Raw genomic sequence first — 14,174 nt, 5'->3', positions numbered from 1 at the left:
GAGTTACAGCCAGTCAGACTGGAGCAATGACTGGAGCAATGTAACCAACGAGTTACAGCCAGTCAGACTGGAGCAATGACTGGAGCAATGTAACCAAAGAGTTACAGCCAGTCTGGGTAAAACATAAGATTATATAAAGTTAAAACATATAAGACGCTATTCCTCTTCGGGTCTGGCTTGCAATGCACCTAAAGAAGTAGATAAGGTGGAAACGGCTCCACCACTACTTATTACATCCCCGCACTCTATTTAGTGTAACAGCAAAGCCTGCACACATATAGAGAACCATGTCATTGCCAGCTTAGTCGAGGAATAGCGTCGACACTCTATACCGTCACTGAGTTTGCCCCAGAAATGCCAATGTTTTATGTTTTCAAATTGCATGTCAATGTATTTTTTTGTATGATGGATATATATATCATTTATGTGTAATATAGTTTGACTTTTCTATAGATGTCGTATATACAACAGTAATAAATGTTGTACATTAATTATTTAGTTGTTATTTGTTCTATTTAAACATTTAACAGCATTATCAGAAATTTTCAGGAATACAATTTTCGCAACACATAAGTATCTATTGTTTTGTAAGGAAAAAAGCAGAAGTTGGAATTGAAAAAAAACAATTGTTCAAAGTGAAATAGTTTCTTCCTTTTTCTGTATGCACTATAGGGGTAAACAAACATTCATCTTTTGAAAATTGCAAGATAAGAAAGGGTCAGTGTCTTTAAGTCTTTTTTTAAATGCTTAGAATTCATGTAACTCACACTTTAAGGGTCAAATGTCGATTTCACCCTTACCATGGCCTACTGAAGAATGTAAGATTTATGAATCAGTTATTACTTGTTAACTGTGAAAGAGATATGTGACATAGTATTAAAACAAGAGTCAAACAGAATTACAAACACAATAATTTAAAATACAGAACAAACACAGACTGTATGTACCGTTTAAATGAGTTTAATTTCCCGTTTTTTCAGAGAAAAGGAGGCTTTTCTGTATTTTTCAACAAGTAGCTTCGTAATTTTTCAAAAGTAAACCAAACAATCTAAATATATTTTCTGTTTTTCAGATATGAGGATGGCACCATACCATTTTTAGATATAATTGCTCTCCGCCATGGTTTTGACGCCTTAGATAGAATTGGAGGTAACAGTTTCATTCTTAATAATAATGTTTCATAAGATTTCACCATATTTCTAAAAGTTTTCTTCAGGGTGGTAAATATAAAATGTAGAAAGGTTATGTATCGCAACATGTAAGTGTTTATGTGTGATGTTTCCATGACTAGTATGGTATGGACCCCGTCACCATCATTAGACAAATGACCAGTAAAGCATGTGTATAAAAAAGTATAAAATATGTACGAGTTGGCAATAATCAGTTTAAATCGTTATATCGTACATATATATAACCACTAAGCATACATATGTTTATAGCGTATCCGAATTCAGGTCGGTTTTATATTGCCAATGCCATATAATGCCATGTCACATGATGTTTGATGTAGGATGCACGGTAGTCTAGTGGTAGGACCCGGGGCTCGTGACTGAAGGGTTGCGGGTTTGAGTCATGTCACAGCATTGTGTTGTATCTTTGAATAAGATACTTTACTCCGCTTGTTCCAGTCTACTCAGCTGTAAATGAGTACGGGGTTGGGCAGTGCTAGAATTGTTGAATGCTAGCTGTGAAAGATATTGGCTGGTTGCAAAGGCCCTATAACCACGGATAATAATTCGTTAACCGCTTTGAGACGACCTAGGAACTAGGTTGTGATAAAGCGGTATATAAGATAAAGAACCTCAAATTATTATTACTATTATTATAAGAGTATAAAGTGACATGATATGTGAAATAGCACTATACGATTGGTGACATGATAAAGTCAGTTTTAGTTGTCTCCATAAAAGATAGATACCAACAAGTTAAAATCTACGTTATAATGTATTACTATTCTCAGCATTATCAATAGTTCTTTTCATGCAACAATGATACTGTTTCATGTCAGTTGATTCTGATGTTGCATCTCACAGAAATAAAATTGTTCAGATTTGAGTACTTGAAAACAAAATTAAATATCAGAAAAAAAGTTACAGGAGCTGACCTCAGGAACATATATAATTACAATCCTACACTTTACAAATGTTGATATCAAAAAGTGAAAAATACATAGCATCAAAATGAGGGATGAATACCTTGACAAGGGAAGTAACTCTAATTCAGAAAAAAACTCACTTTTCTTGCATTATCACAGACTTGGATAGCAGTTTCATATAATTCAGTGGCGTTATCATCCGTACAAAAGAAAGAAAATTTCAACTTTAAAAAAACACCTGGTACGGATTTCCTTAAAATATCAATTATATGTATATGAAACATCTGTCAAACAATCCTCACTTCCAAAGCAAACATCCATCAATCACCTAATAGACAAACAATTCCATTGTTTCATCCAGAAACGACTGTTCATGTACAGAACAATTCTTCAGGTATAGAAAGAGCATTTGACTTTAATTCTTCCACAATGTAAACAGTGAATTAAAATGAAAAATTACCTACTTGCATTTAACTACGATCGCTATGTAATATATAGGACTCTGTTGTTGTCGTAAGACATTACTGACAGCGTAACAGGGAGGATCATCCTACAGAACTGGTAACCGTCAATTGTTTTCAGAACAGACAATTAAGGAATTGTATGATGGAGAACAGATTAACACCTCCCAATCTTTGGAGGCGTCAACAAATTTTTGCCCAAATGAATTCTTAAACCTCTTCTCATTTGACCAACACCTAGTTTGATTAACGAAATTAGATTATCAAATTAAGAAAAATACTCTCTAAGTTAGTTATTGTAAGTACGACGAAGATTTCGCCGAGTAATACAATGATGTGTGTAGTACTTCTATAAAAATGAATATTGCTTTGATGATTAAATGAACATTCCTGTTAGAAAGGTGTACTTTTCTTAATTGTGAAACTCTGTTTAGCCCTAATTAGTGTTAATTAGTGTTAATTAGATTCACAAGGATTTGTGGAAAGCTTTATAAAATTAATGCCATTTGTGGGGTTTTTGAATATCTTCTTAGAATTGTTCGGTTGCAATTCTCAGATGCATTAAAATTTCCTCATGAAATGAATTGTTCTATGCAACCAAAGACAGCGTTAATTTGTAATTATTGTCCAATTATATTCGTCCTTGAAATTGATAATGCTTTAATTCAAGTTTTTGAAACAATTGAACTGCTGTGATTGGTGCATTTAAATTCCCCCGTGCATTGGATCCTTTTATTCAATCAAACATGTGTTAATTTGAAACACTGGTGCAATTATTTCTTGTTCTTGAAATTAATGATGTTTTAATTTCTGTTTCTAAAGTATTTATGTCTTCCCTATTCAGAGTGTCACTTCTTCCTTTGTTTCTGTTTTAGAAGATTCAGTCAGCTGTTCAGATCATCCTTAGTAATTTGTCTTCTGCTCGAGATGCTAACACATGCACATAAATTACCTTCATATCCTCTTTCAGATTCCTTTTATTAATATTTTAACATTTTCATCCCTGTGACCACTTGTTCCCTGGGATTCAATTGAGCAAATAATTTATTAAAAACAACCTCATTTGACATGAATCTCAATTTGTTAGACATTTATAATGATTCACTGGGGTATAGAACTTCAGATATCCAGTAAAATGAGAAGACTATAACCTAAACTAAGATATGGTTACTTTAAAATTTTAATGTCACATTTACCATATTGCTACCACTTACGTAATTCAGTGACCCTGTATTGCTACCACTTACGTAATTCAGTGACCCTGTATTGTTACCACTTACGTAATTCAGTGACCCTGTATTGCTACCACTAACATAATTCAGTGACCCTGTATTGCTACCACTTACGTAATTCAGTGACCCTGTATTGCTACCACTTACATAATTCGGTGACCCTGTATTGCTACGTCTTACATAATTCAGTGACCCTGTATTGCTACCACTTACATAATTCAGTGACCCTGTATTGCTACCTCTTACATAATTCAGTGACCCTGTATTGCTATTACTTACATAATTCAGTGACCCTGTATGTACTATTCAATGTATTGCTTAACACCATTGTAATAATAACATTTCTCTGGAAAAATGGAAACAGCATAACATGATTGACAAATGTTGACAGTATAACTATGTAGGATTGACAAATGATGGCAGTATAACTATGTAGGATTGACAAATGATGACAGTAAAAAAAGGTTTGATTGACAAATGATGACAGTATATCAAGTTATGATTGACAAATGATGACAGTAAAAAAAGGTTTGATTGACAAATGATGACAGTATATCAAGTTATGATTGACAAATGATGACAGTAAAACAAGGTTTGATTGACAAATGATGACAGTATATCAAGTTATGATTGACAAATGATGACAGTAAAACAAGGTTTGATTGACAAATGATGACAGTATATCAAGTTATGATTGACAAATGATGACAGTAAAACAAGGTTTGATTGACAAATGATGACAGTATATCAAGTTATAATTGACAAATGATGACAGTAAAACAAGGTTTGATTGACAAATGATGGCAGTATAACAAGGTAGGATTGACAAGTTATGGAAGTATAACAAGGTTTGATTGACAAATGATGACAGTATATCAAGTTATGATTGACAAATGATGACAGTATAACAAGGTTTGATTGACAAATGATGACAGTATAACAAGGTTTGATTGACAAATGGTGGCAGTATAATAAGGTAGGATTGACAAATGATGGCAGTATAACAATATAGGATTGACAAGGTTTGATTGACAAAGGTGACAGTATAACAAGGTAGGATTGACAAATGGTGGCAGTATAACAAGGTAAGATTGACAAAGGTGACAGTATAACCAGGTAGGATTGACAAATGGTGGCAGTATAACAATATAGGATTGACAAGGTTTGATTGACAAAGGTGACAGTATACCAAGGTAGGATTGACAAATGGTGGCAGTATAACAAGGTAGAATTGACAAATGATGACGGCATATCAAGTTATGATTGATAAATGATGACAGTATATCAAGGTTTGATTGACAAATGATGGAAGTATAACAAGGTTTGATTGACAAATTATGGAAATATGACAAGGTTTGATTGACAAAGGTGACAGTATAACCAGTTAGGATTGACAAATGGTGGCAGTATAACAATATAGGATTGACAAGGTTTGATTGACAAAGGTGACAGCATATCAAGTTATGATTGACAAATGATGGCAGTATAACAGTTAGGATTGACAAATTATGGAAGTATAACAAGGTTTGATTGACAAATGATGACAGTATATCAAGTTATGATTGACAAATGATGACAGTATATCAAGTTATGATTGACAAATTATGGAAGTATAACAAGGTTTGATTGACAAATTATGGAAGTATAACAAGGTTTGATTGACAAATTATGGAAGTATAACAAGGTTTGATTGACAAATGAGGACAGTATATCAAGTTATAATTGACAAATAATGACAGTATATCAAGTTATGATTGACAATTTATGGAAGTATAATAAGGTTTGATTGACAAATTATGGAAGTATAACAAGGTTTGATTCACAAATGATGACAGTATATCAAGTTATGATTGACAAATTATGGAAGTATAACAAGGTTTGATTGACACATTATCGACGTATAACAAGGTTTGATTGACAAATGATGGCAGTATAACAGTTAGGATTGACAAATTATGGAAGTATAACAAGGTTTGATTGACACATTATCGACGTATAACAAGGTTTGATTGACAAATGATGACAGCATAACAAGGTTTGATTGACAAATGATGGCAGTATAACAATATAGGATTGACAAGGTTTGATTGACAAAGGTGACAGTATAACAAGGTAGGATTGACAAAGGTGACAGTATAACCAGGTAGGATTGACATATGATGGCAGTTTAACAAGGCATAATTGACAGGGTTTGATTGACAAATGATGGCATTTTAACAATATAGGATTGCCAAGGTTTGATTAACAAAGGTGACAGTATAACAAGGTAGGATTGACAAATAGTGGCAGAATAACAAGGTAGGATAGAAAAATAATGGCAGTTAATTACAAGGTATAATTGACAAAGGTGACAGTATAACCAGTTTGGATTGACAAAAAATAACAGTATAACATGATCGAAAAATGATGGCAGTATAACAATATAGGATTGACAAATGATGGCAGTATAACAAGGTATAATTGAAAAAATTGGGCAGTATAACAAGGCATAATTGACTAAGGTCACAGTTTAACCAGGTAGGATTGACAAAAGATAACAGTATAACAAGACATAATTGATAAATAGTGGCAATATAACAAGGTAGGATTGAAAAAAATGAGGTAGTATGACAATCATGATTGACAAAGGTCACAGTTTAACCAGGTAGGATTGACAAATGATGACAGTATAACAAGACATAATTGATAAATAGTGGTATAATTTAAAAATTGGAGCAGTATAACAAGTCATAATGGACAAATGATAGCAGTATAACAAGACATGATGGACAAATAGTGGCAGTATAACAAGGTAGAATTGACAAATGGTGAGAGTATAACAAGGTTTTACTGACAAATGTTGCCAGTTTTAGAAGGTACAATTGGCAAATAGTGGCATATTAATAAGGTGTTTTTATTTATATATATACAACATAATCCATTTAGAAAAGTGAGGCTTTTGAATAATGAGGTCAATTTGCAAATCAATATAATTTTGGACCTAAATAAATGCCTGGTTTATACAGGTGTCCAGTTTATACAGAAGTTGACGCAGACAGGTTACACCGTGCCATTATTTCTTTCAGTCTGCCTAACTCAGTAGAGAAACAAGTTTTACTGATCATTTAATTGTTTATTGTGTTGGTGAAGTTGTTCTCCAAGGCAAGAAACTTTCTCTATGTAACACTTAATATACTAGATTCATACGGAGGTCCATTATACAGGCAGTCTCATTGGCTTATAGGCAGGTTTTGGAAATAAGTACAGGAAAATCTTTAACAAAGCTAATTAAAGTTCATATCTAACAATACAATGAAAATTTGACTTAGATACAATCGCCGTTATTAAACAGTGCAATGCCAGTGAAGTGAACAAAGAGGCCAATTTGGCACTTGGGTCATAGATTTTAAGGTGATAACAGAATTTTTTGATCAGTATACCAATTGACAATTTGCCTAGTGACTACATAGTAGTCAAATTTTAAAACGAAAAAAAAAAAAAAAAGGAAAAGAAAATTGTTTTATATGCAAAAAGTTCAGAAAGATATGTTTATTCTTAAAATATTAATTTGATTGTTAAAATTTTGTTTTTATTAAAGAAATTGTACAATATCCTCTGTGTGAAAAATATCCTATGATATAAGAAAGATAACTCTTGTGTTTTTGTAGTTCACATTGGTCACACTGGATGGAAATGGACTGCATCTAGTGTCAAACCTCTATCTACAAAATTTCCCAATTTTCTTTCATTTAATTACTTTTTCTCGGAAACAAACAAAAAAATTACATCTAAATGTATTCATTTGTCAGACATGTTCTTTCTTTTCTCTCACCAGGAGGTATTCAGAAGATCTCCCAGCATGCTTTTACCATTGCTCAATATTTTCATCACAATCTGTCATCCCTTCACCATGGCAACGGGCGACCCTTGGCCGACATCTACTGTGAGGGGAACTTTGATGACATTCAAACTCAAGGGCCAATAGTTAACTTTAACCTGAGGCGGGCTAATGGAGATTATATAGGATTTGCGGAGGTAAAGATTGCTCTACTGAAATTCAGCCATTACTATTGTAAACAATCAAACATTTTGGTTTTAAAAGCCAATTTCTAGTATGATAGAGATATTTATATAGTTACCCGAGCTACAGTTTATGTACCTTCTAAAAGTTTGATTGGCTGAGCCATACTGTTGTAATTATAATTGATGTACTGTCATAAAATTAATCATCTTTTGTACTTTTGTAAATTTTGTTGATTTATGTACTTAGGCAAGTTTAACTTGTTCACCCCTGTATTTCGATAATGGACTATGACATCCTTTGATTTGGAGCAGTCCAAATGCAACATTAGGTGTTAATGGGTTATTTGACTTTTATACATATTGTAAGGTTAAATGATAACATAACTGTTGCAAGTTTGTAGGAAATCTTTGTACCTCCAGGTTGAGAAGATGGCACAGCTGTACAACATTCATCTAAGAACAGGGTGTTTCTGTAACGTAGGAGCGTGTCAGAAATACCTCGGCCTCTCATCAAAACAGGTCAAAGATAATTTTCAGGTATCAACAAACTTTCCTGTGTAACCTTTTTCACTCTTAATTATCATGCATAAACATCAAAGTCTTTATTTGTAATGATATATTTTGATTTTGTCAAAATACCCAAAACTGTGTCAGACTTGGTTAGATTTATGTTTCCTTTGCATTTCTCATATTATCTCCCCTTGATGGGAAAAAAATATATGTATAAATGTATGTATTATGTAAGGTACATAAATCTGGAATGTATTTAAACAATAACTGGTTGTCTGAATGTAATTATTGTTGATATAATTACAAGTGGCCTCTGGCAAATCCCATAAAACCCGCTAGGGGTTTATGGTAGATTTGCCAGAGGCCACTTGTAATTATATCAACAATAATTACATCCAGACAACCAGGTATTTTTTATATTTACATATTTTTCTTTTTTAAGACATATTCCTACAAAAACCATTTGCCCTGCCTCAAAATACATTTCAGGCGGCCATTTTGTTTGTTTACATATTCCTACACCTGAAACAGGCAGTTGTAATTATAGTCGAGCAGTTGTAATTATAGCCTATATAATTACACTTGCCCTCTAACACTGNCGGCACGGGGGCAAATGTAAATATAGCTATTTAACTGTAAAACATCTATTTCAGTGAGACTCTTTAATCTATATAGTTAATTTTTGTGAACATGTACGTATACAGTGAAATAACGTATTTTCGTATGGCCTAAATTTCCTTCTTGATCCAAATTTTATGTTTTTTCCAAAAAGACACTGTTTCATAGGGACCCAAATTCCTTGATTTTTAGTTCCCTCTCATACCAAAAGTATCTTTATGTCAAACCTGTAATAACTTCGTGGACATATGATATTAATTTTAACATCCTATAAACAGCTGGGTCATATAAGAACCTATAGTACCTACGGAATCAACAATATAAAAAACCTCAGGAAAAGTAGTTATTTCACAGTAATTTGTCAAATGAATTATTGCAGGTAATACTTAATCAGACTAATTGATTATCTCCCTTTACTAGGCCGGCCACAGGTGTGGGGACAACAGGGATCTGATTGAAGGGCTTCCCACAGGGTCTGTCCGAGTATCATTTGGCTATCCCTCCATTCTGAAAGATGCACAGATCTGTTTGAATTTCATAGTTGCATGCTTTCAAGAAAAATCTGGAGAAAAATTCAACTTTCAGAATATGTCTCTCAAAGATTTCCGTTGCCACAGTTATGATCATACATCACATACGACATCAGGGACAAGTGAACACACCACATGTTTGGACAGCTCAGAGTCTGATTTCTCTTCAGAGGAGGAATTCATAGACTGCCAATCAGAAACAGTGTGCCATAAACAATCTGATCAATCAGGATGTCTGTCACTGTCACCCTTGGAAATGGATCATATCTTAGAAAGCTGTAATGAACACACCAGAAGACTTACCGGTATCATGGTATACCCTGTAAAATCCTGTGGGGCAATGGAGGTATGTCACATGCTTATATATAGGGCTGTCACAATACATCAGAAATTGGGGAGGGTATACTGGAATCAGCTCATCCGTCTGTCCGTAGACATTTGTCCGGCTTTGCATTCGCTCATTTTTCAATAGATTTAAAAAAAAAAAAAAATGTGTTATGATAGTACATTATGTAGTTGTGTCCCCTGAAATAATTAGTTGTGTCCCCTGAAATAATTAGTTGCATTTCGGAACTTTTATAGACAGTTATGCCCTTTTATATAAAATTAACTGAAAAAACATTGTCTGGCTATGATTTTGGACATTTTTAAATAGTTTTATTTGAAACTTTTTTATGTAGTGGTAGAACCATGCAGAGGTCTCAAGTGACCTATTGCGATCGCCTTTTGTTCGTCGTCCGTCGTCCGTCGTGTGTCCGTAAACAATTTACATTTTCGACTTCTTCTCCAAAGGGTCAAAAAGGGTCAAATTGAAATTTTGCAAAAACTTTCCATGGCCAAAGGTCAACAAAAGTAGTGGAGGATATGGTCCCCAGCCCCCAGGGGCCTGAGGGGCGGGGTCAAAAAGGGTCAAATTGACTAAAATTTCAAAAATCTTCTTCTCAAGACCCAAATATGATAGAATCACATACTCTTCATAGATGGAAGGATCTTAAGGTGCTTTACTAAAATTGTGAATTTCTTGCCCCTGGGGTCTCACGTTTCCCCCTGGGGAGGGGGTAAACTTTACTATAGTTTACATAGGGAAATCATATTTTGGACCAACATTTGTTTAACTTCCATTGGAAGTAATTTAATTTGGGTTAGCATTATCAGTATTGGATAGCAGTTTGATTGTATGTACATATCAGCCCTGACTGACCCCCAGGGGCTGATGGGTTGGGCCAAAAAGGGTTAAATTGACTGAAATTTCAAAAATCTTCCTCTCAAGACCCGGAAATGGTAGAATCAAATACTCTTCATAGATGGAAGGGACTTAAGGTGCTCTAACAAAATTGTGAATTTTATGACCCTAGGGTCTCACGTTTACCCCTGGGGAAGGCGAAGGGGAATATTACATGTTGATAACTTGATTGGAATTATAACCCTGTGCCCAAAGAAGTCAGTGTGTTAAAATTTCTTCATCATCCTTGTTAAGAATCAGAGGTGCTAGTTTCAAACACTTTTCAGTCATAAATCTGTATGCTTGATATTGAATAAGGTTGTTTTATTGTTTTTTTGTCACTTTGAATAATACTTCTGTTCATGTTTTAAAAACAAAAAACAACTCTCTGTATAAATATATCAGAACTTGGGTGACCGTTAAGGCATCCTCGATATCCAGGAGTTACGCTCACTTTCGCTCTCTGCACCTCTGGAATATGTCATGGCAAAATTGAAGGCACGAATATAGCTGTTTGATTGGTCTCAGGTAAAAAAAAACCTGACCAATCGTTAGGCTTATTCCACTCCTTTGAAGATTACAAAGAAGAGACGCCCAACTTCAAAGCCTGTCACTTTTTACTGTTACATGACCGCGAGATTCTTTTGATGTACATCAAAGGATCGAACTATTCTTCTTGTCTCATCAACAAGGTGGCGCACGCCGAGCCTTCAATTTTGCTATGACATATTCCAGGGGTGTAGAGATCGAGGATGACGTTAAGGCCCATGGGCCTCTTGTTACATAAAAAATATGCCTTACAATTTTGTCTATTCACTGTATGATTTTGTCTTATTTCTGCTGATTCTGGAATTTTTTGCCCGTTTCTGCATTGTTTTATTATGTTATCCTGATTGCAGTCTTCCTTGTGTTTTGAATAAGCCTAGAAAACTGAAGCTTATATGTAACTGTGATCACACTTCCTCCTTTTTTTAACAGGAAAATGGCAGAAAAATGTGCTCTGGACAAGAGAGATAAAATTGATAGTTCGGGAAGCCCATCCCAAAAAAATATAAAACAATGGGATCAAAAACTCAAACCAGAATACAGAGAATGACATTTCCATTGTCATTTTACAATTCACGTGTTTGCGGGGGGTGTACTTGTCACCCCCTTGTTGACAACTCTGGTTTACCCAGTGAATCTGTTTTTTTTATTTTTTATTATCATCTCCAGGTAAAAGAATGGCAGTTAGGAGAACGAGGGCTTCTGTACGACCGTGAATGGATGATTGTCTCAGAGAGCGGTGTCGTATTGAGTCAAAAAAGGGAGACAAATCTGTGTCTGATCCAACCAACTTTAGACATGCTAGAACCAACATTAAAACTAGAATATCCTGGTATTTACGATTAACACAAATCTAAACCTCCAGATATCTTTACAATCAAAATTAGAAAAAATACATGTATGGTCCACTTTAAAAAATAGTTTGACAGCCTTTTCTTTAAAAAAAAGACAGCTTTAATGCTGTCATGTAATTTGTCAGTTATTCTCATACCCACTGGCTAACATCCACGTCACTATTTTGCCTTGCATCATCCTTATTTTAACTTGGAAAATTCAGACAACTCACATTGAAAGTGCATAAAGGGGATTTATTTGTTTTTTATCTTCTTGAGATTAAGTTCAGAGTAGTATCATTTGAACAACTAGCCGTATATTTAGTGTGAATGTCATTAAATAAAAATATTGAGTAGAGTTTTGTTTTTATTTCAGAGATGCCAGCATTTCACTTGCCCTTGAATAGTAACACACACCAAAGTCCTATAGAATTCTGTCCCAGTAAAGTCTGTGGAGATAGGTAGTTAACACACACCAAAGTCTTACAGAGGGCTGTACCAGTAAAGTGGGTGGAGATAGGTAGGGAACACACACCAAAGTCTTACAGAGGGCTGTACCAGTAAAGTATGTGGAGATATGTAGGTAACACACACCAAAGTCCGATAGAGGTCTGTACAAGTAAAGTGTGTGGAGATTGGTAGGTAACACACACTAAAGTCCTATAGAGGGCTGTACCAGTAAAGTGGGTGGAGATAGGTAGGTAACACCCACCAAAGTCCTATAGAATTCTGAACCAGTAAAGTGTGTGGAGATAGATAGGTAGGTAACACACACCAAAGTCCTATAGAGGTCGGTACCAGTAAGTTGTGTGGAGATAGGTAGGTAACACACACCAAAGTCCTATAGAGGTCTGTACCAGTAAGGTGTGTGGAGATAGGTAGGAAACACACACCAAAGTCCTATAGAGGTCTGTACCAGTAAAGTGTGTGGAGATAGGTAGGTAACACAGACCAAAGTCCTATAGGAGTCTGTACCAGTAAAGTGTGAGAGGATTACAACACTACATTATATGATAAGGTGATGTCTGCAATCAGGGTCATTTGAGCTCTTTGTATCTTTCTATTCACAGGGTCAATGGGATAGACTGTGGGGATGCTGTTGCAGACTGGATTAGTGTGGCACTTCAGAGATCTGGATGTCGGTTAATCAAACAGACCAAGACAGACCAACGCACCAGTAAGCTGAAGGATTCCACCCAAGGTAACTTATACCTAGTGATATCACATTGACTGGGATGGTAACTTATACCTAGTGATATCACATTTACTGGAATGGTAACTTATACCTAGTGATATCACATTTACTGGAATGGTAACTTATACCTAGTGATATCACATTTACTGGAATGGTAACTTATACCTAGTGATATCACATTTACTGGAATGGTAACTTATACCTAGTGATATCACATTGACTGAAATGGTAACTTATACCTAGTGATATCACATTGACTGAAATGGTAACTTATACCTAGTGATATCACATTTACTGGAATGGTAACTTATACCTAGTGATATCACATTTACTGGAATGGTAACTTATACCTAGTGATATCACATTTACTGGAATGGTAACTTATACCTAGTGATATCACATTGACTGAAATGGTAACTTATACCTAGTGATATCACATTTACTGGAATGGTAACTTATACCTAGTGATATCACATTTACTGGAATGGTAACTTATACCTAGTGATATCACATTGACTGGGATGGTAACTAATACCTAGTGATATCACATTGCCTGAAATGGTAACTTATACCTAGTGATATCACATTTACTGGAATGGTAACTTATACCTAGTGATATCACATTGACTGGAATAGTAACTAAGAGGTCGGTACCAGTGTGTGTGGATAGGTAGGTAACACACACCAAAGTCCTATAGAGGTCGGTACCAGTGTGTGTGGATAGGTAGGTAACACACACCAAAGTCATATAGGAGTCTGTACCAGTAAGGTGTGTGGAGATAGGTAGGTAACATACACCAAAGTCCTATAGAAGTCTGTACCAGTAAAGTGTGTGGAGATAGGTAGGTAACACACACCAAAGTCCTATAGAGGTCGGTACCAGTAAAGTATGTGGAGATAGGTAGGTAACACACACCAAAGTCCTATAGA

The 14,174-nt window shown here is 34.9% G+C and overlaps 1 protein-coding gene across 1 annotated transcript in view; it reads left to right on the top strand.

Annotated features, from left to right (window-relative positions):
- Window positions 1-14,174, top strand: part of LOC110445086 (molybdenum cofactor sulfurase-like) — a 76,380-nt gene that overhangs the window by 52,653 nt on the left and 9,553 nt on the right. Inside the window, exons 5-13 of the mRNA XM_021489474.1 lie at window positions 1,073-1,149; window positions 7,603-7,802; window positions 8,211-8,327; window positions 9,339-9,794; window positions 11,886-12,048; window positions 12,426-12,510; window positions 12,649-12,658; window positions 12,928-12,986; window positions 13,120-13,250. Of these exons, the coding sequence (XP_021345149.1) occupies window positions 1,073-1,149; window positions 7,603-7,802; window positions 8,211-8,327; window positions 9,339-9,794; window positions 11,886-12,048; window positions 12,426-12,510; window positions 12,649-12,658; window positions 12,928-12,986; window positions 13,120-13,250 (1,298 nt within the window). The remainder of the gene's footprint in view (window positions 1-1,072; window positions 1,150-7,602; window positions 7,803-8,210; window positions 8,328-9,338; window positions 9,795-11,885; window positions 12,049-12,425; window positions 12,511-12,648; window positions 12,659-12,927; window positions 12,987-13,119; window positions 13,251-14,174) is intronic.

The sequence above is a fragment of the Mizuhopecten yessoensis genome, unplaced genomic scaffold (genome assembly GCF_002113885.1).
Source record: "Mizuhopecten yessoensis strain PY_sf001 unplaced genomic scaffold, ASM211388v2 scaffold2711.2, whole genome shotgun sequence".
Taxonomy (NCBI): domain Eukaryota; kingdom Metazoa; phylum Mollusca; class Bivalvia; order Pectinida; family Pectinidae; genus Mizuhopecten; species Mizuhopecten yessoensis.
Note: the sequence above shows the minus strand (reverse complement) of the source record. Positions and strands in the feature narration are given on the sequence as shown.